The 24,201-nt window shown below is 53.2% G+C and overlaps 3 protein-coding genes across 18 annotated transcripts; 1 reads left to right on the top strand and 2 right to left on the bottom strand.

The window, feature by feature from the left end:
• Positions 1-70: 70 nt before the first annotated feature.
• On the bottom strand, positions 71-12,967 carry CCHCR1 (coiled-coil alpha-helical rod protein 1). Of its 15 annotated transcripts, none has more exons than XR_012034514.1 (18): positions 12,124-12,807; positions 11,796-11,862; positions 11,504-11,717; positions 9,771-10,074; positions 7,297-7,460; positions 7,058-7,193; positions 6,785-6,895; positions 6,456-6,605; positions 5,766-5,876; positions 5,554-5,660; positions 3,436-3,548; positions 3,229-3,274; positions 2,951-3,087; positions 2,649-2,837; positions 2,429-2,530; positions 860-994; positions 585-753; positions 71-333 (listed from the first exon to the last, which is right to left on the bottom strand). XR_012034514.1 is itself a non-coding variant. In XM_072833790.1 (18 exons), the coding sequence occupies exons 2-18, from the start codon at positions 11,809-11,811 to the stop codon at positions 221-223; spliced, it is 2,334 nt and encodes a 777-aa protein (XP_072689891.1). In that variant the 5' UTR covers positions 11,812-11,928; positions 12,883-12,967; the 3' UTR covers positions 71-220. The 15 variants fall into 15 exon arrangements, 13 of the variants coding, with proteins under 13 accessions (XP_072689891.1, XP_072689890.1, XP_072689895.1 ...); XM_072833790.1 differs by lacking the exon at positions 12,124-12,807 and adding an exon at positions 12,883-12,967 and having other exon boundaries at positions 860-1,011; positions 11,796-11,928; XM_072833789.1 differs by lacking the exon at positions 12,124-12,807 and adding an exon at positions 12,883-12,967 and having other exon boundaries at positions 860-1,011.
• Positions 12,968-13,019: 52 nt separating this feature from the next.
• Positions 13,020-17,070, top strand: TCF19 (transcription factor 19). 2 transcript variants are annotated; one of them, XM_072833797.1, is made up of 4 exons: positions 13,020-13,390; positions 14,309-14,411; positions 15,469-16,024; positions 16,308-17,070. In XM_072833797.1, the coding sequence occupies exons 1-4, from the start codon at positions 13,178-13,180 to the stop codon at positions 16,546-16,548; spliced, it is 1,113 nt and encodes a 370-aa protein (XP_072689898.1). In that variant the 5' UTR covers positions 13,020-13,177; the 3' UTR covers positions 16,549-17,070. The 2 variants fall into 2 exon arrangements, with proteins under 2 accessions (XP_072689898.1, XP_072689899.1); XM_072833798.1 differs by having other exon boundaries at positions 13,021-13,390; positions 13,797-14,411.
• Positions 17,071-18,891: 1,821 nt separating this feature from the next.
• On the bottom strand, positions 18,892-23,916 carry POU5F1 (POU class 5 homeobox 1). Its single transcript, XM_072831607.1, has 5 exons — positions 23,476-23,916; positions 20,569-20,689; positions 20,101-20,231; positions 19,605-19,763; positions 18,892-19,419 (listed from the first exon to the last, which is right to left on the bottom strand). Exons 1-5 carry the CDS (start codon positions 23,878-23,880, stop codon positions 19,153-19,155), a joined length of 1,083 nt encoding a protein of 360 aa, XP_072687708.1. The 5' UTR covers positions 23,881-23,916; the 3' UTR covers positions 18,892-19,152.
• Positions 23,917-24,201: the final 285 nt, after the last annotated feature.

The raw sequence follows: 24,201 nt of genomic DNA, 5'->3' as shown, positions 1-24,201 counted from the left end.
TCTCGCATTTTCCGGGTGGATGGAGATGGCTGCAGGGGAATTCCCTCTCAGTCCCAGAGAAAACATGGCACACTGTAATCACCTTTATTGAGCCACAGCATTCAGACATCCTGGTGGCTGGTATCCACGAGGGCAGCTGGCCGGCCCCCCACCCTGAGCCCCCAGAGGCAGAGTCCCCAGCTGTTCACCCTGAGCCCCCAGAGGCAGAGTCCCCAGCTGTTCAGCCACACACTGGAGCAGGACAGTTCGGGTTGCCTCCTTGAGAAATAGCTTCCTCTTTGGAAATGGCCTCACTCAGGCCCTGCAGATCACTGAGCAGGACAGAGAGGGATCCTAGGAAAGAAGACCCCCAGGGATAGCAGCCAGACAGACAAGGCTGTTGCAGCTCCGGTTGCAGAGAACAGGACTGCCATCAGATGGGAGGGTTATGAGGGAGGGTGTTCTCTGGCCCAAGGTGGGCATGGATGAGGGGCTGTGGGCCTCCAAAGGTCATGGAGAAAAATGCTCACACCATTAAGAGCACCTGGAGGAGAGATTCCTTAAGTCCTGTACATCCATCCATCCCTTCCTATCTAGACCATTACCTTTTATGGACTCCCTGGTGGTGGGTGCTGCCAGAGGCACAGCTGCTGAAGACCCTGGGTCCCTGGGGCTGGACTCCACAGACTTTCCCTTATCCAGGAGGGAAGGAAGAACTGCCAATAGTCGCTGCTGCTTGTAACGGGAGAGGAGACCCTCCTGCTGCAAGGTGGCCTGGGAAGGAGAGGGTCAAATGCCACCTAGCCCGGGCAGAGCCACCCCTCCCCAATGAGGCCTCTACTCCCCAGGCAGCTCCAGGGCCCAGTCTCTGACCCCCTACCAGCATAACGTTCTTGTCCCTCTCTAGCTCCTGCAGGCGCTGGGTCAGCCGCAGCCCCTCCTCCTTCCGGGCCTCATCTTGCAGGCGCCTGAGCTCCTGGTTCCGCTCCTTCTCCCAGGTGGCTTTGCGCTGCATCTGGCGCAGGGAGACCACTAGTGGAAGCCAGGGTACAGAGGGCACAGGTGTGGGGCAACCCAGAGGTAGTGAGGCACCATGAGAACAGCTGGAATTGTGGGCAGAACACTGGGGGGCTATGTCTTCTGCATGCTGGGCACAGTGGCTGATGCTCCACAACCCCATCCCTGAACCTTCCTGGACTCATTTAGGGAGAATCTGAATGTGTACTGAATATTCAATTTGGTGCAATCAATGTCTTCTTAATGTGTGCCAATGACACTGAGGTTAGGGACGCCTGGGTGGCTCAGCTGTTGAGTGCCTGCCTTTGGCTCAGGGCATGATCCTGGGGTCCCAGGATCAAGTCCCATATCCGGCTCCCTGCAGGAAGCCTGCTTCTCCCTCTGCCTGTGTCTCTGCTTCTCTATGTCCCTCATAAATAAATAAAATCTTTAAAAAAAATCTTTAACAAAAAATAGATGAATAGCTGTTGCATCTAGTTAGAGGAAGTACACAAGTGGGCACTGCATGAGTCTTGTAATTTGGCTAGGTATTTGAACTTTTCCCTATTATGACATTGGGGGGAAGCCTCTGGCTGGGTCAGTCGGTAGAGTACATGATTCTTGATCTTAGGTAAGTTTGAACCCCATGCTGGTTGTAAAGATTACTCAAAAACAAAATCTTTTTTAAAAAAGTTGGGAGACGGACACGTGCAGCACAGAACATCATGTAAAGATGGACACACAAAAGAATGATGTGCCAACAAACCAGGGATGCCACTGATTGCCAGCAACCATGAGAATGCAGGAGAGAATCATAAAATAGACTCTCAGAACCTCTAGTAGGCACCAACCCTGGCCAGCATCTTGACTTCAGACTTCTAGCTTCCAGTACTGTAAGAGAACAATTTTCTATTGCTTTAAGGCAAAAAAAAAAAAAAGAAAGAAAAAGAAAAAAGAAAAAAGAAAAAAGAAAAAAGAAAAAGAAAAAGGAAAAGGAAAAGGAAAAGAAAAAGAAAAAAGTTGGGGGTAATGGTTGGTGTGAGGTTGGGATGGCCGTGGCCTTGTGGAGGGGGGTGGCTGGGCAGGGCTCAGGGGGCACTAGGGCTGGCCACCTGCTGGTGCTCCTATGTGTGCTGGCTGAAGGAGTGTGTTCACCGCCTCAGAATGTATTTGTGCCATTTCTTGGTAACTTCATTATTTGCATACTTCAAAAACAGCTTTAAGATCCTTGGACACCTGGGTGACTCAGCAGTTGGGCACCTGCCTTTGGCTCAGGGCGTGATCCCAGGATCCGGAATTGAGTCCCACATCAGGCTCCCAGTGGGGAGCCTGCTTCTCTCTCTGCCTGTCTCTCATGAACAAATAAATAAATCTTAAAAAAACAAAACAAAAAACCCTTATGTCCAACACTGCCTTCTCCCCGGACGACCACAGCCACCCAAGCAAATCTCACCTGCCTTGCCATGCTCCCTCCGAGCCTCATTCAGTCTCCTCTCTGTTTCTAAGAGCTGTTCCCGCAGCCTGGTTTCCACTTCAGCCACCTTCTCTTGCAGAGCTGGGGGGGGGGGGGGGGGGGAGGGTGGGCGGGGGTGCAGATGGGATGTGTCAGAGGAAGCTTTGCTTCTCCGTTCCTCACAGCCCTCCGTGGTAAACAGACTCCGCATCCTGCACACCTTGCCCATAGAGCTCCTGCTGCTGGGTCAGTTCCTGCCGGAGATTGGCAGCCTCCTCTGTGCTCTCCTGCTGGCCCTGGCGAGCAGCCTCCAGCTGCAGCCCCACACTAGCCAGGGACTCCTGGGTGCGTTGCAGCTCCTGCTCTAGCTGCTGGGCGACCTCACTCAGCTGCTGCCGCTCCGCCTCCCCTGGGAAGAGATGGCACTCAAAGGTCTCTCCGTGGCCAGACTCCACTCCTCCCTCCCCAACACACCCAACTCTGGCCCCTGCTCCAGCTCTGTAACGCCAGGACCAAGCGTACCTTGCTCCCGGGCCCGGCCCACCTCCTGCTGGATGATGTGGGCACTCAGCTGCAGCTCTGCATCCAGGCGGTTCCGTTCTTCCCGCAGCTGCTCCAACTCAAGGCTCATGTGTGTGGCTGGCGGGGCTGGGGGGCAGCTGCAGCAGGGAAGGGAAAGAGTCAGGGGCAGTCACCTAGCCTGATCCCTAAGCCCCCATCCCCTTCAGTCCTCACTGTCTGGGGTCCCAGCAGACACCACCTTAACCCCCTCCCATCCACCGCAGTGCCCCAGGCTTCACCTCTCCTGGCGCAGCTGAGCAAGGGCCAGTTTTCGAGCCATCAGGCCTGGGGGAGAAAAGGCAGAGAGCAACGGAGAGGAGCTTGAGGAGGGAAAGGGGAAGGGATGCATGGTCTGGTGACAAGAAGGCATGAGGTCAAATGTGGGAGGCAAGAGCTGGGGAAGGCAGGGGCAGGAGTACAGCGTGTCTGGCAGTTGCCCTACCCACCCCGAATCGTGTGGACCCTGCGGACGGCATAGCTGACTCGGCTGCTGAGGCAGGGCAGCCGGGCTGCAGCCCCTTCCACTTCAGCCATGGTGCTCTGGAGCCAGGTCTGAAAGCTGGAGAAGGCACACATCACTGACCCTTCCACCCCACTCATCCCCTGAAGGACCTGATGTGACTCGTAGGAACAACTCCTTCTATCCTATACTGCTGAATATGCAGGGAACAGGCAGGGAAAACCATAGCAGGGAAAAGAGAAGCTGAGGCCGAGGGCTGGGGCACCAACTCTGTCCCACCAGTCGCATCTGAGCCCCTCGGCCTCGGCCAATGAGGAAAGCCTGAGCGCTCACACCCTTTAGTGTCTGTTAGATAAAAATGATCCCATTGCTCCTAAGGACCACATGGCTTTGCTTGGTCCCAAAACCTACAGCAAGCTTCTCCTCTGGGTCCTATCAATCAGTATCTTTAATAAGAGCCCTGTGGTAAAAACAAGAACGAGCTTCATAGGGTCACACACCTCATCCTGACCCAGAGCCCATAACACACAGAGTTCAGTACACATCAGTACAAACAACTCTATGGGGGCTGACACCATAAGGATGGATCATCTCTAGCTCATTTGGACTTTTTTTGCCTGCAGTCCCTGGACATGTCTCCTGGTTTTGGAAACCTCCTGGCACTGTACGCCATGTGTGGGTATATGAACTTAGGTACATTTTCCCTAAAGAACAAGGCACACAGTTTCCAAGAAGGTATCGCCTATGTATCTTTTATCTTTCCAAGCAACCTGCAGAGTTTATTTCTCATAACCTATGTTTTGGTCACTAATATGCATTACAGATCAAAGCTACCCTCACAATTCCCTGACACTAGTGAAGGCCAGACCCATGAGCATTATGGGCTGGCCGTGCCCCAAGCGGTACAGCAAAGGCTCATGAAAACTGAGCAGGGCCAAGGCAAGGGCAGAACTCTCCAGGAGAGTCCAAGTCTGTATTGACTGAAAAACACATAGATGATAAAGGCTGATGATAAAGGTTGTATCCCTTGCAGCACAGCAGAAACCCATTATTCAAAAACCTCCAACACCTCCTGTGGCTCTTATTAAAGCAATTTCCTGATGAAGTTTCCAGACCATCTAGAGATAGACAAACAAACATGATTAACAATCTGAGTGTGGGTTGTTTTAAGCCTCACGAACTTTCTGGCAATCAGTCATTGGCAAGGACCATTTCAGTGATGTCCTGGTGCCAAAGTAAAGCCCTGTGCACAGTGCAACCTTCCCATTCTCCTGGGAACAGGAGGCATGCACGATGAGGTGAATCTGGGTGGTTCATTATAAGTCTAAGTCCATGAGAAGTGGAAATTTTTCATGATTATTTTAAAGTGAAATTAATCCTCAAGGTACAAACCCAACAGAAAGTGATGGTGGACAAGGACCTAGCCAGCCTCACAATTTTCTACACCAGTAATTCTTCTGTTATCCACCCAGAACAGCCTCGTGGTAACAGTCAACATTCAGAGTGCGGATGACAAGCGGGCACCGTGCCAGGAGGCCTATGGGGGCCCACCTCAGTATTCCCAAGTCCAAAGCTGACAAGGGGCTGTCACCAGCACAAAGAAGCATGCGTTCCGCTTAGAGGCCCTCCTACAGGTTGTAAAACAGGAGTTGAGAAGGACACACCTAGGAAGTTGGTATGAGAGGCACTGGCTTGCAAATGATTAAGGAGGAAATTGGCATACATGTCACAGACTATCTAGTAAGCCAGGAGGTGTACAGCTTTAAAATAAATACATTAAACTTGGTGTATCCACACTCTGCATCTTCCAACAGCTCTGAAGGTGGAGAACCTCCCAGTGAGCGGCACTATAGGAGGAAGCACGGTCTCACCTCCAACCAAACATGCATGGGAGTTGTAACAAGCGACCCTCCTGAGTGTGGAGCAGGTCGCCCCAGGGAAAAACAAACACAGGGACTTTTACAGTAAAGGGCTGGGTACCTCTAGCCCTGCATCCCCCAATTGCCAGCTTTCCAGCCCCTCTTGCCTAAGCTCCTAAACTTCCGGCTACCCAGGAAACCAGGGAAGCAAAAATGCTACTCCGCCTATCCTCCATCCCATATACCTGCTGACAAAATTGGCCACAAGCCTCAGCTGCTCCTCGGCTGTGGCTGTGTGCTGCTGCCTCCGGCGCTGGGCCTCCTGAGCACGGCTGAGCTCTAGCTGCAGGGCCTGGGAAGGAGGCAGTGAAGACAGGGGTCCCCTCCCCAGGGCTCGTGGGGGGCAGTGGTGAGGCACGCCCGACCCCACCCAGCCTCGGCCTGGCTCAGCCACTACCTTGGTGCTCATCCGCTCCACCTCCACCTCTGCGGCTTTGTCCTGTAGGGAGCGCTGCAGGATGGCCTGCTCCTGGCTCTGAGCCACAGCTCCCTCCTGGAGCTCTGCCACCTGGGCAGGGTGGGGAGGAGGCAAGACGGGGCACAGCTAGGGCAGAAAGCTGGAGGGGGGCACTGGGAATGGAGGGGCTGGTGTCAAAGTCTCTGAAAGAACATCATGCAGGGAGACAAGCTTGGGTTCCTGAGATGGAGTCTGAGTCCAGGTTTCCTTCCAGAAGCATGTTCCACATGCCCACACCTTGAGGAACCACACTGTGACATACCAACAAGGATGCACCACCTCAGCCCATGCCACCCATGTTTGGACTTTGTCACCTCCTTAAAAAAGCCATTCCTGACCATCCTGCCTAAAGCACGCCCACCCTGGGGTCTCTTTCTGTCACGCTTTTACACTTTTCTTTAGCGCACACCATAATCACTTGACATCATCTGTCTGCTGGCCTGCTGTCCCTGCTGCCCAACGTAAGCTCCGTGCCAGCACTAGTGTTTGTTCAGGACTATGTTCCCGGTACATAGGGTAACTCTTCAAGAGATCTTTGGTGGGTAAGTACCATCCCTTGTGTAAGGAGCCAGGAGTTGGTGGGGGGACGAACAGGGAGAGAGAGTCAAGTGAGAGGGTGTGTCAAGTGACCTGTCCCTTCAGCTGCGCCACACATCCTCTGTGCTCCAGCTCTTGGGCCTTCAGCTGCACCATGAGGGCAAACACCTTCTCCCGCCAGCGCTTCAGCAGGGCCTGGCACTTCCTGCTGAACTCGGGCTCCAGGGAGTCTGCAGGCTGGACCTGCGTTGGAGGAAGGGCCAGAAGTGCGCCCAGGCTTTGTTTTTTTGTTTTCTTTGTCCCACCCAAGCCACAAGAGCCACAGCAAGAAGAGGGCTTCACTGAAGAGAAGGTCCCAGAAGGTTCTGGCAGCACGGCAACTCTTCCCACCCTCGGGGAGTTGCTGGAGGCAAGGGGCCTACCTTCCTGGTCAGCTCCTCCTCCTGCATGGCAAGAATGTGCATGAGGCTCTGCACCCGCACCTGCAGCAGCTCCGCCGTGGTGTGCAGGCCATCCCGGTCCTCCCGCAAGTGCTGCAGGAGGAAGCGCAAAGGAGGGAGCGGCTGCTCTGCAGGCCCTCAAGCCTGATGCCACCCCTTGTCAGCAACTGCTTTCAGGGGCCACCCATCTCCCAGGATCTGATCCCTGAGCCTTCTCACCCCACCTCCAGCCCACACAGAGGCGCACTCTCTCACTTGCACTGTTTCTAGAAGCTCCTGTCGCTCCGATTCCCAGGTCTGGCTGTGGACCTCAGGAGGGACTTGCTCCCCCACATATCTCCTTAAATTCTCAACCAAGGTCACTTGTGCCTCTAAGTCTTCTTCGGTCTTGCTGGGGTTGGGATGGGAACCGGGCAGCCATCAGTGAGGCACCCTGGAGACCCGCCACATCCACCCACCTGCCGGATCCCATTTGCTGCCCACCCCCACTTTACCTCAGCTGCTTCTGTAGCAACTCGGCCTCTCTCTGGGCCACAGCCAGCTCCTTGGCTTCCCCTGCCCTCCTAGTTTCCAGACTATTCAGAGATTTCTCCAAGCCCTCAGCTTTGCTGGTCAAACTGGAAAGAGCCTCCTGGTGTGCCTGTGTCAAGGACAAGAGCTGTGGAGAGAAGAGAGGGCACAGAGGGGCCAGCTCACTCCCACATCTGGACTTTCTGAATCCACTCCCGCTCAGACCCTGTCCTTGCAATCCCACCTTCCATAACCTTAGAAAACAACGTGGCAAAATGGAGACAGTCCCTGGTGCCCCACTGTCCTCCGTCCACCTGCCATTCTGTCAGCGGTCCCTGCCAGGTCTCTCTCCACTAAATGTATCTTCACTTCTGTCTCCAACCTTAGCAAGCCACCCTCCTCTCTGGCCTGCACAATACCAACAAACTCCTGACCAGTCTTCAGAAGCCTTCTGGGGCAGGGGCCGCATGCGTGGCTCAGTTGGTTAAGCGTCAGACTTTGACTCCGGTCATGATATTGGGGCTAGAGACAGGCCCCGTGCTCAGTGGGGAGTCTCCTTGTCCCACTCTGTATTCCCCTCCCCCCATTCATTCTCTATCAAATAGATGAAAAAAAATTTTTTAAGATTATTTATTTATTTATTTAAATCTTTATTTATTTATTTTTTAAACTTTTATTTATTTATGATAGTCACACACAGAGAGAGATAGAGAGAGAGAGAGAGGCAGAGACACAGGCAGAGGGAGAAGCAGGCTCCATGCACTGGGAGCCCGACATGGGACTTGATCCCGGGGCTCCAGGATCACACCCTGGGCCAAAGGCAGGCGCTAAACCGCTGCGCCACCCAGGGATCCCCTAAGATTATTTATTTATTCACAAGACACACAGAGAGAGGCAGAGACACAGACAGTGTCTATTTAAAAATTTTTCATCAGGGCACCTGGGTGGCTCCGCGGTTGAGCAGCTGCCTTTGGCTCAGTCCCGGGATCGAGTCCCACATCAGGCTCCCTTGCATGGAGCCTGCTTCTCCCTCTGCCTGTGTCTGCCTCTCTGTGTCTCTCATGAATAAATAAAATCTTAAAATAACAAAAACAGAGCTCACTGCTCTCAAGGTAAAGTACAAAGTTCTGAACAGGCCCCAAGGACTCCCCGTGCGTACACCATCCAGGGCACCCCCCCTCTTCTACACTCATACCCCTTGACCCTCTGGCCTCCTTATGCCCCACAGGCTGCCAAGTGTCGCCAGCTCACCAGCCAACTCCTATTCAGCTCAAATGACAACTTATCAAGATGCATCTTTCATAAACCTAAAGGCCATTTTTTTTTTTAAACTACCTGCTGTGTCCATTTTCTGGCTAGATTGCTACCTTTCCCTTATCAACTTCTAGGCACAGAGTATATGTTAGGGATATTAGCCTTTTTCACGATATGAACTGTAAATATTTTTTATCATCTGTTCTTTAATTTTACTTTGTCATTTTTACTGTGTCATTGTGTTTGTTCAGGACTATTTTCCCGGTACATAGGGTAACTCTTCAAGAGATCTTTGGTGGGTAAGTACCATCCGTTGTGTAAGGAGGCAGGAGTTGGGGGGGGATGAACAGGGAGAGAGTCAAGTGAGAGGGTGTGTCAAGTGACCTGTCCCTTCAGCTGCGCCACACATCCTTAATTTTAAAATTATAAAGCCAATGTATCCATCTTTCCTTTAATGACTGGATTTTAACTCATAGGTAGAAAAGCCTTCACCAATCTGTTATAAAGGAATTCACCAGGGGTACCAGACTGGCTCAGTCAGTAGATAGAGCATGCAACTCCTGATCTCAGGGTCATTTTGGGTGTAGAGATTACTTAAAAAAAGAAAATCTTTAAAAAAAAAAAAAAAAAAGGAATTCACCCATGTTTTCTTCCAGTATCTTTATGGTTTCACTTCTTAACATGTCAACTGGTTAGGATGGTCTCCCCTAATGCCCTTGTCCACATTAGGGCTTCCTGTCCTTCTCCTTCCTGGCATTTCTCCCAATTGCAATTAATTAATTAGGATTACATAAGGTGTTGAATGTGCAAGTCCCCCAGTTGGGTGTCAGCTCCACCCACAAGGACTCAGGCTGATTTGCCCACCCCAGAGTCCCCACACAGATCTCAGATGGCAAAAGGTAGCACTGAGAAATGCTTGCTGAATGAGTCCTCTCCTTTCCCCAGTCCACCTCAGGAGACCTCTCCCACCCTCCTCACCACCCCTACAATGCTCCCACATGAAGTGGGTATCCTGAGTGAAGCAGGAACACAAAGTACTTCCTACTGAACAAAGACCAAAACACCCAAATTCGTCTTTCACCTTCCCCAGACATCTTATTACTCCACTGGTCATGGGGACTTTTCTGTGAAACTTGCTCTTTGCTAGGAAGCTTCTGGCCAGTTCCTCCAGCAGGAACTGAACCCTTCTCACCCCCATATTCACCTGCTCCTGGTGCAGCCTCTTAATCTCTTCCAGTTCCCGCTGGCTCCCTTCTTCCAGGTTCTTTCGGACAACCTCAGCCCCAGCCAAGGCAGCACGCAGGCCCTCAGCCTCAGCCCGACCAGCCTTCTCCGCCCGTGCCAGAGCCTCCAGCTCCATGGCCTGGGCCTCCAGCTTCATCTTCTGCTGCAATGAGGTCTCCCGCAGGACTCGGACCTCCTCCTCAAGCCGCCGCAGCTCTTGCAGCTGCCGAGAGATCAGCTCAGCCTGCTGGCTCAGGGCCTGTGACCCCTCTATCTCCACAGACCTTCAAAGAGGTTAGCACAGGTGAGACCTGTCTGGTGCTGGGAGGGTGGTGGAGGTCACAAACAGAGAGAGGAGGAGGATCCTTCTGCTACTGTATGAGGAGATAGGGGGAGGGAGGATGAAGGTGGGCCAGGGGAATCTCTGCATTTGCATCATCACTGTCATTTATCATGGCAGTCCTAAGCATATTAGGCTCACTAGTGGCACTCACAGGACCTAAAGGCTACTTGAGTTCACGGAACATGATCTCTTTTGAGCTACATACAGGCAGATGCATCAAACACGCACATCATTAGGCCCCACATTCTGAAATAGAGATTGGAAGACACCCAGAGACTTCTGAATTCTGATTTAAGGGTAAGGAAAAGTTGGAGGAAGTTTCAGAGAAAGACAGGTCATCATGGCTTCTAGTATCAATACAGTGAGACCAGGCACTAATTAAAAGCCTTTATTGAGTGTTAGATATCCTGTATCTATCCTGTATCCAGGAGTCGACAGCACATTAATAAGTTACATAGTCCACTGGTGTCTTGTAAAGTTTAAACGAGCTTACGATAACATGGATCTTGACACACCTCCTCCACTGAGGCCCAGAACCACAGGATTTTTCTTTTAAAATGGTGGGGATCTACAGCCTAGAGATATTTTTTTTTTTTTAAGATTTTATTTATTCATGAGAGACACGGAGAGACAGATGTAGAGACACAGGCAGAAGAAGCAGGCTCCATGCAGGGAGCCTGATGTGGGACTCGATCCTGGGACTCCAGGATCATGCCCCGAGCCAAAGGCAGACACTTAACCACTGAGCCACCCAGGCGTCCCTACAGCCTAGAGATATTAACTGGCCAAAGGACCCTAGTTGGTAGCCAAACTAGCATCAGAGTCTCTGTCTCCTGACACCCACTCTGGGGCTCTCCCCTTTTCATCATCATGCTCCTTTCTCTTGGACGGGGTCCAAGGCAGACCCATCTGCAGCCCCACTCTAGAGCAAAATGGCAGAATGACATTCCAGTACATTTGAGAAGAGACACATGACGAAACATCAAGAGTAAGAATCACAATTTTTATAGAAAAACATTGGCAAATAGCACGGTCAGCTCTAAAGGCAAGTCCTCCATCAGAATCCACGCTACCACAGTACAGCCTATACTCCTGGTTTGTACTTCTTTCTCTCACCCTACTACCTCTTCCCTTAGGGCTTTTAAATCATTGCTATCAGGATCTCATTCATTTTCATTATCCCCATCTGTAGCATCGAGCACATTGCCTTATCCTTTATGCCTTATCCTTTATCCTTAAGCTCCAGGAGTTGCTTATGCAAAAATGCACAAATTAGGGAACTAAGGGCTGAAACAGGGTAAGGAATCTATTTCAGTGAAAAGGGGTCACTGGCAAGCAAGCCCAAGAAAAGAGCAACAATGAATCCCTACCTGCCTCTCCGCCCCGGCTCCTGCCCATTGCCAGAAACATCCTGTTCCCACGTGATCACTTGAGGTCTCTGGTTGTCTGGCCGCCTCTCTGAGACATCTTGATGGGCTGAGGTTTGGACCAGGGGAATGTCTGAAACCCAGGTGGGAGCCATTCTTGGTACAGTTGGAAGGGGATGAGCTTGGAAGTGGGATGGGGGAATCAACCCAGTGGAACCTGAGGAATCACAAGGACACAGATGGTCAGTTTTCTAAGGAAAGGCAATCACCAGTCCCCTTGCCTGGGCCCACTGACCTGAAGGTTGAAACATCTCCACATTATCTGAAGTCTCTAGATTCTGTGTCCAGCCATCTATGTTTCCCTGGACAATAGGAGAAACAAGGACACCCCAGTTCAATTTTCAGGCCACCTTCCAAAGAGAAAGCCCCTACAATAACAAAAGTCATAATCCTTTAGTAACTTCTCAAGAGAAGTAGGAAATACCCGAAGATCACTTGCTTGACCCAACCTGGTTCCTGATAGAAGAACTATGGCAATAACCATGAGATGGAGGTAATTAAGGCAGGCTGAGAGGAAGCTCTTAGACTTTACTCCTACTTTTAGAATTCTGGGAAGCCTTTACCCTCTTCTTTAAGTTTCTACGGCCTCTGCCTTTCCTTGTCGGAGGTGAGAAAGGAGGTACGCAGTGCAGGGGCTGTGAGCCCAATCTCCAGAGTTTTCTCCATGGCTCAGCAAGGCCTTCTGGAAGCCCATCCAGACACCACCAAGCCATGACTCCTGGGTCCTTCCCTATTAAAGCACTGGCCCAAGGCCTGGGCCCAGATGAATGTGGCCACATGTAGGGCAGGACACCTCCCCAGGTCCCCTGGGAACAGGCAGCCTAGACCCCTTGGCCGAAAAAACAATTTCCTGACATCTCATCCAGAGCCTTCCGGCCGCTGTCCTCAGTTTCCCTCTTCTATGCCCTCAGCTGCCATTCCTGCCGCCTACCGTCCTCTCTCCGGGGTCCAGAACACGAGAGGTCTTTTCAAGGTCTCCCTACCCTCCCACCAGAACGCACCTAGTCTCCCCTGCCTGGGATTCCTATCACCCTCCCTACAGCCTCATCTGCTCCTTCCTGAAAGCGTTACTCTAGTCCCTCACGGCCGCATCCCCTCCCAACTGCACGCCTGCAGGCTCCCAGCTCTTTCCACTCCCGCGTCTCCCCCGATACCCGAGCCTTCCCCTGCTGGACCCGGGGCTCTAAGGCCGTTGGGACCACTTCATCTGCTCCTTCCCCTGGTCCCTGTGCCCCTCTTCCCCTATGGACCCCTGAGCCCACCCCGAACCCCCTGTCGGCCCCTTCCCGCCCCCCAACCGACTCTTCCCGAACGCCCCTTACCGAGCGCGAGGCCCTCCGCCCTCCGCCCTCCAGCCACCACCCCGGCCCTCGCCCCGGGCGCGGCCACCGCGCCTGCGCAGAGCGGGCGGCTCGGCGGGCCGCCGGGGGAGGGGGGAGGGGAAGGGCACGCAGGCGCAGTGGGGTCTAAAGCCAGGCCCCAGGCCCCAGGCCCCAGGCCGTGGGGGACGCCTCCGCGCGCCCGCGGCCCCTCCCAACTCCGGGAACCCGGGAAAACAGGAGAACTAATCAGGAGAGGCGGAAGGCGGGAAATCGGAGCTCTCCAGAGCGCCGGCCAATGGAGCGGCGGGGGGCAACGGAAGCGGCCAACCAGGAGGGCCGGTGGGGGCTCGTCGCTCCGAGCTCGGGCCCGGGAACTCGGAAGGCGGGCCAGGCGCTGCCCGCGCGCGGAGGCCACGCCCCCCCCCCCCCGGCCTCCCCGCTGTCACCCCGCGGCCGCGCGCGAGCTCGGGCACTGCCTGCGGGGGACGGCACGTGGAGGCTGCTCGCGGTAGGTGGGCACCAGGCCGGGCACGGGAGGGAAGGCCTGGGGCGGCCCTGCCTGACCGCGGGAGCCCCTTCCCCTTTGCGCCGCGCCCGGAGAAGCCGGGAAGCCGGGGCTTAGCTTCGCTTTGCTGGAGAACCGAGGGACCGTCTTCACTGTCTGTTGGGGGACAGTGGATTCGCCTCCCGCTGGGGTTAAAGGGAACTGGTTGTGAGAGGGATTGGCCTGAAGGGCGAGGCGGCGCGGGCGAGCAGGACGGTTACTCGATTTGGATAAGCAAGTCTGATAGGAAGCTTCTTTTCTACAAATTACAGAGGTGACAAGGTAGTGTGGTACAGAGCAGGAATCCCATACACCCATCTACAGACTGCATTTCCCTGGGAGGCGCCTAATGTGTTGTTGCCTTGCACAGATTGAGTCTCCTGAATACCTGGGGCAGCCTGAGGATCCGGCTCCACCAAGGTGCCACAGGACGTGTTCCTCTCTGCGCTGCACTGGGACCTTCCCCGAATTCTTCGGTTGCAAAGCTGCTTGACAGTTTTGTTTGTATCCCGTGCCTAGGCGCCCTGCACTCTGAAGTTGCACTACTCAGGCCTGGGTTCTCCTCTGAGTTTTACCACTGATCCCTGGTACAAATTCAAGCCTGTGCTCAAAGTTGAAAAAAAGCACAAAGCACAGCTCAAATTTGCATCAGACAGAAAGTGAACTTAGGGCAGCGTGCATGGCTCTGGTGTGGGACAGGTGATAGACTCCTGAAGTGGAACAGGTGGTGCAGAGAGGGCACCACCCATGCTGCCCTGCTTCCAGCTCCTGCGCATAGGAGGAGGCAGGGGTGGTGATCTCTACACCTTCCACCCCCCTAACGGGGCTGGCTGCACTTATCGCTTGGGCTGTAGGGCCGACCTGTGTGATGTGGCCCTGCAGCCCCAGAGGGAGCCTGGCCTCATCTCTGGAGTCCATGCGGAGCTGCACGCTGAGCGCCGGGGTGATGACTGGAGGGTCAGCCTGGAGGACCATAGCAGCCAAGGTGAGCAGCAAGCAGGGCAGCCTTGCACCTGGGCAATTGCAGTTCTGGGCCGGAATGATCAAGGGGCTTCACAGGGACCCTGCCTGCCTCCCAAACGCCCTATCAGATTGGATGGACAGTTGTCTTGACCTGCATCTTCCCACTCAAGGTGTGCAGTGTCAGAAGCTCTCTGTGGGACTGGCCCCCAATGGTCGCTGCCTAGCTGGAAGCATCTAAACAGGGGCTGGGAGGTAGATGCAGGGCCTGCCATCATCAGGGAAGTATCATAGTGGGGATGATCTGGGGCCTTGGGAGCCAAACTCAGATGACTCAGTTTCCAAATTTGTTGAGGCACCTTGTTTTTGTCTGAAGGCGGTTATATGTTGGATTATGTTTTAATGATCAGGGCATAGGTCTTGCTCCTTGACTGGCAGGCATTTGTAGTCAACCTCAGAAGGCCTGGGCTTTGCTGCTGTCCCTTCACGTCTCTGGGTCTCGAGTTCCTCATAGGTATAATGTAAGGAAGGCTTTGTAAGGTCGGTTTCAGGAGTGTTGTGGAGATTAGGTTAACTCTGGGAGCCAACATTCATTTAGTGCTTACTGTGGGCACCAGGTACTGTTCTAAGCGCATCGAATGTCGGTGAACACTAATACAGTCCCCATTTTACAGACAACAAACATTAAGCATAGCTTAATTTTCAGGTGACATAGCTGGTAAGATAGAGCCAAGATCTCAACCCAGACAGTCCATGGTATGCCATTAACTGTTTTTGTGTTAGAGCTGGGTGAGAAACATGTCTGAGGATGGCACCTCAGCAGAGTGAGGGAAGGAGTCCATTCCTTCCATATGCCTTGTGGGACGGCATAAAAAATAAACTTGTTCTCAACTCACTAGGAGCTTAATATCTGGTGTCACCTGCTGAGGGACTTCAGGTGTTGAGAAGTTGATGACAAGTGTCATGTTCTCCTCCCTCATGTTCCCCAGAAAAGCGAAGGAGGCCAGATTTCTCCTCTCCTGACTCTGGTCATTTCTGTTTTTGTCATTCTCTGTATCTGTCTGGTGCCCTGCCATCAACAGGGACTCTGGTCAATAATGTCCGACTCCCAAGGGGTCACAGGCTGGAGTTGAGTGATGGAGACCTTGTGACTTTTGGCCCTGAAGGGCCCCCAGGAACCAGCCCTTCAGAGTTCTACTTCATGTTTCAACAAGTCCGAGTCAAACCTCAAGATTTTGCGGCCATTACCATCCCGAGGTCTAGTGGTGAAGAGGGAACTGGGACTGGCTTCCAGCCTATGCTGCCCCCACAAGGGGCCCCAAAGCGCCCCCTCAGCACCCTTTCCCCTTCCCCGAAAGCCACGTTGATCCTCAATTCCATCGGTAGTCTCAGCAAGCTCAGACCCCTTCCCCTCACCTTTTCCCGGAGTGGGGGTGGGCCACAGAAACTGCCTGTTCCCACTCCTCCTAGGGAGGTGGGGAGTACCCCTTCTGACCCACCCCCAAGAAATCGGAGGAAATCAGCTCACCGAGTGTTGGCAGAGCTGGATGATGAGGGAGAGATTCCTGAGGCTCCCCCAGTCTTTATGGAGCCCAGAAAGAAACTCCGTGTAGAGACAACCCCACAGACACTTGCTGGGTAAGTGGAGAGAACTTTCTCAATTTTAATTCCTTTTTTATTCTTTTTTAGTGCCCTAGGCTGGAAGGTGGCCTTCTGCTCTGGGGATAGGAATGGGGATGGGAATAGGAGGTGGACAGAGGTGGAACAGATGTTGAATTGGCAAGACCTGGGTTAGCTCTACTGTTGAGGTTCACCACTGGTCCAGTGAGTCTATCTAAGTTCCCTCTAGGATTACCCAGGGGAAAGTTCTAGGCTACTACAGGTTTCTAGTGACCCTGATTTTCTGTGTCACTTTCTTCAGCAATCGACGTGGATGCCCTTGGAAGCACCCAGTGAGCACTCCCAGGGCTCCCCCTGCAGCTGGGGGCGGGGAGCCCTGTGCAGCCACTTGTTGCTACCTACCCCAAGAAGAAACAGTTGCCTGGGTTCAGTGCGACGGTTGTGATGTCTGGTTCCATGTGGCCTGTGTTGGCTACAGCATCCAGGCTGCCAGGGAGGCTGACTTCCGGTGCCCAGGGTGTCATGTAGGCATCCAGACTTAAGGCCCATCACCGGGGTACCAGAGGACAGGGAGCCAGCACCTCCAGGCTAGGGGTAGACAGTGGAGCACCGATGGATCCTAAGAAATGCTCCCATCTTCCCTTGCCTCCCTGGGAGGGAATGACTACAGGGGATCGTGCCCATTGCTATGGACACTGATTCAAGGCTGGAAGAGGCCCTCATGGCCAAGGTGACAGAAAGGATGGTTTCCTGCCAAAGATATTGTTGCCTCCGGAAGTTGCAAGCTGGAAATTCCATTACAAGCTGTAGGTAGGTCCTTGTCGTCAGAGGCACTAGAGTGTCTGGTCAGAGCACCCGTCAATTGCAGAGGCAATCCCTGGGCAGACTTGGAACAAACAAGCGCTTAATGTTCTTGGATGGCATCACTAAGGCATACTGGGAAAACCCAAGACATGACCTCAAAGCTTTTACGTTGTGGGTAAACCACTGACACAGACCATGATCTTGAACTGGCTTTTCAGAGCTTTGCTTCTATTTCCAAATAAATAAGCAACTTCATTCAATCCTAGACATTTATTCTTTTTTTTTTTTTTTTTTTCATTTATTCTTTTTCTAGGTCTGACACTCCTGGCTTTCCAGTTCTTGAAAGAATGGTATGGTCTGGAAAACTAACTGACTCTCTTTTTTTTTTTTTTTACAATAGTCACAGAGAAAGAGAGAGAGAGAGAGAGGCAGAGACATAGGCAGAGGGAGAAGCAGGCTCCATGCACCGGGAGCCTGATGTGGGATTCGATCCTGGGTCTCCAGGATCGCTCCCTGGGCCAAAGGCAGGCGCCAAACCGCTGCGCCACCCAGGGATCCCAACTAACTGACTCTTAGGGGAAGAGATGAGCAAAGCACAGAGAAATGTGAACCTGCTCACTTGAAATAGAATGGGCTGGAGGTGGGAGAATGGAGAAGAGGTACCTAAGGTTCCTATTTTAAAGGAAAAACAGGGAAGCCCTTGTGGCTCAGCGGGTTTAGGACTGCCTCCAGTCCAGGGCGTGATCCTAGAGATCCGGGATCGAGTCCCACATTCCCACATCAGGCTCCCTGCATGGAGCCTGCTTCTCCCTCTGCCTGTGTCTCTGCCCCCCCCCCCCCCCCGTCTCTATGAATAAATAAAATGTTTAAAAGAAAAGCAGATCCACTGTCTTAAAGTAGATGAAATTTGGTCAAGTTCTTGAGGATGGTGGAACCTTTACAAATTTCACCAGTACTATGATAGAAGAGAGAAAACCTGGTACACCAGGTAGAGCAGATACTCACTTTATTCAGCATGAATGAGCCTAACCCATCTACAGTTAGCCAAGCCAACATATTGTCAATGGTGTAGCTCTTACTAGGAAAGCTTTATGTTGACCTATTAGCAATCTTTGTCCATTTCCTTCTATCCCTACTTAAATCAGCCCAAGGTTTGGTTGGTTTTTTCCCACATCAAGAGAACAGCTCCAGGCAAGAGCCCCAATTAAGTAATGGCAGAGCCAGGACAAAAACATGGGGGTTTGGGGAGTTGCTCATGGACAGACTAGGCCAAAACCTCAAGTGGAAACCAAATGGACTTTGGTATTAACAAAGCATATAATAGGGGATCCCTGGGTGGCGCAGCGGTTTAGTGCCAGCCTTTGGCCCAGGGCGCGATCCTGGAGACCCGGGATCGAATCCCACATCAGGCTCCTGGTGCATGGAGCCTGCTTCTCCCTCTGCCTATGTCTCTGCATCTCTCTCTCTCTCTCTCTCTCTGTGGGACTATCATAAATAAATAAAATTTTAAAAAATTAAAACAAAACAAAGCATACAACAAAACAAAGATGGAGTTTCTAGTTGGGGCAATAGCAGAAAAAAGGTATCTAAAGATCATTCCTTAGTATAAAAACACTAAGAACACTTCCAGAGTAGAGAGAGGAAAGCAAAAAGCCAGGTCCTAATAGGCAATGAGCTATAAAAATAAGGCATGCCAGGGATGCCTGGGTGGCTCAGTCAGGTGAGTGCTTGACTCTTGATTTCAGCTCAGGTTGTGTGATCTCAGGGTCCTGGGATGGAGTCCCAGGAGTCTCCAGGCTGCTTCTCTCCTGTCCACCCCCATCCCCACTCTCTCTAAAATAAAGTAAAAATAAGGCATTCCACTCAGATTTCCCCAGGCTCTGAAGAACTAGTTCACTTATAGGGGCACTCTCCAAGTAAGTGGGTTCCAATACCGGCTCTCCCTCGGACACCCTGTGGCTAAGCAGTTTGAATGGCACCTTGGTTTCAGGTGGGATCTAAGAGCCATTTATATCTAACTATTGGGTATCCCCAACCCCTCTTCAGTAACCACAGGAGGACAAACCAAAGACAAAAGTATCTACTTACTGTGTCCCAGGCTTCTTTATTTAAGAAAGTGATAAGTGATGTGGGGATTAAAAACAAGAGCATCCTTGAACTTCACCTTTCCTCCAACCGGCCACCCCCCTCCCCGAAACTCCCTGCCTCTACACCCTTTGTGTTCCCAGATCCTTTCTTAGTGAATGAAGAACTTAATCCCAAAGCCCTGCTACAAACCCCAGGTTCTCCTTCCCTAGCGCTCCTTCTTCCTCTGGCCCCCATTCCTGGGAAGGGCCAGCACCTCAATTTGAATGCATGGGAGAGCCCAGAGTGGTGACAGACACAGAGGGAAAGCCTTCACCCTCAGGGAGAGGGACTGAGGAGTAGAGCGTAGTGAAGTGAGGGCCCCCATAGCCTGGGGTACCAAAATGGGGCCCTGGCGCCAGAGGAAAGGATACTGGTGCCCCTGAGAAAGGGGACCCAGCAGCCTCAAAATCCTCTCGTTGCGAATAGTCACTGCTTGATCGTTTGCCCTTCTGCCGACGATTGCAGAACCACACTCGGACCACCTGGGATGGAAGACACGAGGTACAGTGACACTTGATCTGAAGCTCAGGGAAATGGGGCTGGCTTTGCTTAGTCATTTGACCCAAAGCCAACAGGTCTAGAGCTGTTGGAGGGCAAGAGGCAGAGCTAGGGACAGGGAGGTGGTGACAGGGGAGGAGACTGGAGGACACAGGGACAAGGCACTCACATCCTTCTCAAGGCCGAGCTGCTGGGCAATGTGGCTGATCTGCTGCAGGGTGGGCTTCGGGCACTGCAGGAACATGTTCTCCAGGTTGCCTCTCACTCGGTTCTCAATACTTGTTCGCTTTCTCTTTCGGGCCTGCACGAGGGTCTCTGCTTTGCATATCTGGGGAGATAGGGAGTGAGTGGCAAGGGAGGAGAAAATGGAATGGCAGGCTTTGGATCTCTTGAGCACCATGAGGGTAGTGAGTCCAGAGCTCGTTGCTAAGGGTCCCCACTGACTAGATGGGTCACCAGCAACAGATGGTATGAAATAGAATCCTGGAAATGTGGGTCTAGACAAGGCAGTTCTGGACCCCTTTCCCAACAGAACCAAGGAATTCTATTCCATCCCACTGAGGATTACTGCCCCCAAGAAGGAAAGTGACAAACCAGGGACAGAAGCATTGAAAACTGGGCTAAGAGACTGGGGCAGTTCCCTGAGCCTCCCTCCCCACCCTCACCTCCTGTAGATTTTCATTGTTGTCAGCTTCCTCCACCCACTTCTGCAGCAGGGGCCGCAGCTTACACATATTCTTGAAACTGAGCTGCAGAGCCTCAAAACGGCAGATGGTCGTTTGGCTGAACACCTTCCCTGGGGAGACCAGTTGAAAAAAACACAAGGTGAGGCAGGAAGGCAGGAGGCAGTAACTTCCGGACCCCAAGACCCAGGGCCTCCCCATCTTTTCCCTCCCAAGACCTCACACCAGGGTTCTACTTCTTCCCACAGGGAGCTCAAGGTCCAGGTATTTTTTTTACCCTCCCTCTCTACCCTATTTCATGTGTGGAGGTAAAGCCTGCCCCTGCCCCCTGCCCCCAAAACACCCTTCCCTTGCTCCCCTGGTGGGAAGAAAAGCCCAAGCCCAGGCCTGTTCTTCCAGAGGTGTGTTCCCTGTGTACTGTGGGTCAGGACAATACTGAGGGAGACCCACCAAAGAGAACCCCCAGGGTGAGCCCCACATCCGCCTGAGTATATCCTAGGGTGATCCTCTTCTGCTTCAGGAGCTTGGCAAATTGCTCCAGGTCTTTCTGCAGGGCTTTGATGTCTTGGGACTGCATCCAAAAAAGGCAGAGGATACATAAGAACACAAGTGTGTAACTTGTCCGTCCCCCTTCCCACCTGGACCCCAAGAACCTGACTGTGGCCTCAAGGAATGGTCCATGGAGTATCTGCACCCAGATTATCCACCAAAAATCTAGTGATGACCTATCTACAAACGTCATTCACCCCAGAAAACAATGCATCCAGTCCACACAGAGCTCCATGCATGCACAGACGGAAAGGCAGGCCCTGGCCTCCATGAGAGCAAACACCCATCCAGTTATTAAGGGAGCTGCTGCCTGTGAGCCCACTAATACAAAAGATTTTATGAGTATGACCCCAACTTGAGGCGGTTTTGAGACTAGACAAAGTAAAGGGCACCATGTCTCTAATTGTCATTTCAGTATATTCTCCCCCAGTGTGCTTCCACAGTAGGACAGGGTATGCATAGACACAAACACACAACAAAATGTATTTCTGAAAAGGTGTGAATTAAATGATAGGTAGACAGCTGGTGCTCATTTTTAAAATCAAACTATTCCTTATTTTTACTCTATCTTTTTGCAACATACAGGCATTCTCCTTGATGAATTCAACAGATTTAGTGCTCTTTCTGTAAACCAGTGGCTACACAACTGGACAGAAAGCCCTGGCCTCAAGGGGCTTCCATTCTAATATGGAGAGACAAGTAATTATCCAGTATGTTACTAGGTTAGAAGCACTATGGGAAAAGGTACAGCAGGGTAGATTATGGGCATGGGGACAATTTTAAATAAAAGAAAGTGATGCTCGAGCAACCCCATGCGGTGAGTGGTGCAGGGTGAAAGGCTGAGGGCTGGGAAGGGATGAGAGGAGCTCACGAAATCCAAGGGGGAGTAGGGTAGATTCTGTGGATACTGTGGTGCGTGAAACGGGGAGCTGCTGAATGGATGTGGAGTAAAATGATCTGATTTTGAAATGTTCACTTCAGTTGACATGTTGACATCAGACTAAGGAGGCAACTTCAGTAAACACCCCCCTGCCTCCCGCATCCCACCCCATCTCACCCCCCATAGACAGGGGGGCTGGGACTAGGGCGGTAGTGATTGCTTCAGGGTGTATTTCCAAGGCAAAGATAGCTTAGTTTCCAAAAGATGGGATGTAGAATGTGAAAGGAATGAGGACGACCGGTTGGGGCCTTGAGCCACTGGGTGTTAGATAGGGTGGAGCAGTTCATGTCGCCATCCCAGCAGGAGACAGAAAATGTGGTTGTCCTGTCTACAAGGCATGTGAGCTTGAAGGTAGATGAGAGGAAACTAAGGTAGAGCAGAAGGTGATGGACAGGCACTCCAATGAGGGCAGGTGGCCAAAGGGACCAGTAGAGCAGCTAAAACTTCTGTGACTTCCCGGAGGCTTTGAGAAGTATTCCGAGGGTGATCAATCCCATCAAGCTCAAAGAGGCCAACTTCGACTCAGTTCATGCTTCAGACCTTTAAATGTCTTCCGCTCCCCATCATGGCTAGGTGATGGGGAGTGGAGTAGGTCCAAATCCTACTTTGGGGATTTGAAATACAGTAACTTCTGCTCAGATCCTAGCTTCATCATTTAGTAGTTAGGACCCATGAAACAGGCTAATAATGCCTCCCCGGGAGATTTTGTGCCGGTTAATGAGGTAATGATGTAGGCACTGAGCACACAGCCAGGCACTTAGGAAATGGACCACAATTGGCATCCATTATCATTCAAGGCCCAGTCGCCTCCTACGAAGTCTAGGACTCGGCTGGCTGAAGCGCTCGCACCTCCTTCTGGGAGGTCTAATGGCTTAGTACTTGATCTCTAATTGCTTACACTGGTCTCTTTGGAGGGCTGGAAGCTACATCCTTAAGAGTCCTTGGCAGGGGGACGCCTGGGTGGCTCAGTGGTTGAGCGTCTGCCTTTGGCTCAGATTGTGATCCCGGGGTCCTGGGATCACAATCTCCCCACAGGGAGCCTGCCTCTCCCTCTGCCCAGGTCTCTGCCTCTAGGTCTTTCATGAATAAATAAATAAAATCTTCTAAAAAAGGAAGAATCCTTGGCCAGGGCTGTACACATAAGTCTTTCAGGCCCTCAGCAGACCCTACGTTTGGGGAATGGCCTGGCGGGGACATCCACCACTTCAGTTTTTGTCTCATTTACAACTTACGGAATTAAGGCCGATATCAGTTAAAGTTCTCTACGAGGGGGTGCCAGGGGGTGCACTTGCGTAATGGTGACTCACTGGCCCCAAGGCAGAGGTCAAGGGAAGACAAGCCCTAAACTTGACGGCAGGTAAACCCAGCCCCACGCTTCCACACAGAGCCCAAACAGGAGCTTCTGGCAGAAATCAGTCACACCCTACCCTTGCAGGAACAATAACCCTAGGATAAGCACGGCTTTTACCCTCAGGCCGTACTTAACCCGAAGCCCAAGGTCCTGAGTCCCGTAGGGATCAAATTTTCAAGAAGGGTTAAGGTGGGAAGAGGGTCTCAAACCCCAAGCTGGGTCTGGTACTGGGCTGGTCATCAGAGTGATGCCACCCCAGTCAGGCCAGGCCTGGAAGTGGGAAGGGGCTACTAGACGCGCAGGGGGGTGGGGGGACAAGGCCAGCCTGGGGCAGCTTCCGACCCGGGGCTGCCCAGCGCTCTGCTTGTGGCTTCTCAGGCCGCACACCCCTCTCTGCCCGGGTGGCCGCCCCAGCCCGGTCCCCTGTCGGGCTCCGCGCCTAGGAGCCTAGGCCACCGCCCCCGCCTCCCGCGGCCGCCCCCAACCCGGCGCCCCAGCCCGGCTGCAGCTCACTCGCCTCCTCGGGGTTTTGCTCCAGCTTCTCCTTGTCCGGCTTCACGACCCCGGGCGGGGCGGCGCAGGGCTCGGGGGAGGCCCCCTCGGAGCTGCCCTCCAGGCCGGCTCCCCGCTCGCCCTCCGGCTGGGAGGTGTCCAGGCCGCCTTGGGGCAGCAGCCCCACTCCCACCTGAGGTCCACAGTACGCCATCCCCCCGCAGAACTCATAGGGCGGGGGGCACGCGGGGAGCCCCCACACCTCGGCGCCAGGTCCGACCCCGGGCCCGAGGGCCGGCCCGCCCGGAGGCCCCGGGAAGCTCAGCCAGGCCCGGGGGTCACCCCAGCCGGGATCCGGCCCTCCCGGCCCGTCGCCTCCACCGCCCGGCGGGGGCGAGAAGGCCAAGTCGGAAGCCAGGTGTCCCGCCATGGGGAACAGAGGCGCCCCAAGCCGGGGGCCTGGAAAAATGAGGGCTCTCCTAAGGGCTGCTCAACACCTCTCTCCCTCCCCAATCCCACCCACTGGCCTTGACCTCTGGCCCCGCCCCCTGGATGGGTGGAGGACCAGGGCGGTGGGGGTGGGAGAAACTGAGGCCAAGGGCGCTGGCCTGAAGGTGGCGGTGGTCGGTCGCTCCAGCTAGGCGCCCGGTCAGAGCCGTGTGGGGTGGCCTGGACACCTCCTCCCTGTTGTTCAGGAGCCCAGGTGCTGGACCCCCCTCCAAAGACTCTGGCACCATCTCCTGACTGGGCC

This window comes from Canis lupus, chromosome 7 (genome assembly GCF_048164855.1).
Source record: "Canis lupus baileyi chromosome 7, mCanLup2.hap1, whole genome shotgun sequence".
Classification (NCBI taxonomy): Eukaryota; Metazoa; Chordata; class Mammalia; order Carnivora; family Canidae; genus Canis; species Canis lupus.
The sequence above is the reverse complement of the archived record's forward strand: the minus strand, read 5'-3'. Positions and strand labels throughout refer to the sequence as shown.

Bases quoted from the DNA above. Each gene is read 5' to 3' on its own strand.
- TCF19 (XM_072833797.1), top strand. From the start codon at position 13,178: ATGGAGCGGCGGGGGGCAACGGAAGCGGCCAACCAGGAGGGCCGGTGG. The intron at 13,391-14,308 runs GTAGGTGGGCAC...GTGGCCCTGCAG, and splicing joins GCACGTGGAGGCTGCTCGCG to CCCCAGAGGGAGCCTGGCCT. The intron at 14,412-15,468 runs GTGAGCAGCAAG...TGCCATCAACAG, and splicing joins GGAGGACCATAGCAGCCAAG to GGACTCTGGTCAATAATGTC.
- POU5F1 (XM_072831607.1), bottom strand. From the start codon at position 23,880: ATGGCGGGACACCTGGCTTCCGACTTGGCCTTCTCGCCCCCGCCGGGC. The intron at 19,764-20,100 runs GTGAGGGTGGGG...CTATCTCCCCAG, and splicing joins ACAATGAAAATCTACAGGAG to ATATGCAAAGCAGAGACCCT. The intron at 19,420-19,604 runs GTGAGTGCCTTG...CTTCCATCCCAG, and splicing joins AGCTCGGCCTTGAGAAGGAT to GTGGTCCGAGTGTGGTTCTG.
- CCHCR1 (XM_072833783.1), bottom strand. From the start codon at position 12,339: ATGTGGCCACATTCATCTGGGCCCAGGCCTTGGGCCAGTGCTTTAATA. The intron at 6,606-6,784 runs GTAGGCCCCTTG...CCTCCAACGCAG, and splicing joins AGGAGGAGCTGACCAGGAAG to GTCCAGCCTGCAGACTCCCT. The intron at 754-859 runs GTAGGGGGTCAG...TCTCCTTCCCAG, and splicing joins GGGACAAGAACGTTATGCTG to GCCACCTTGCAGCAGGAGGG.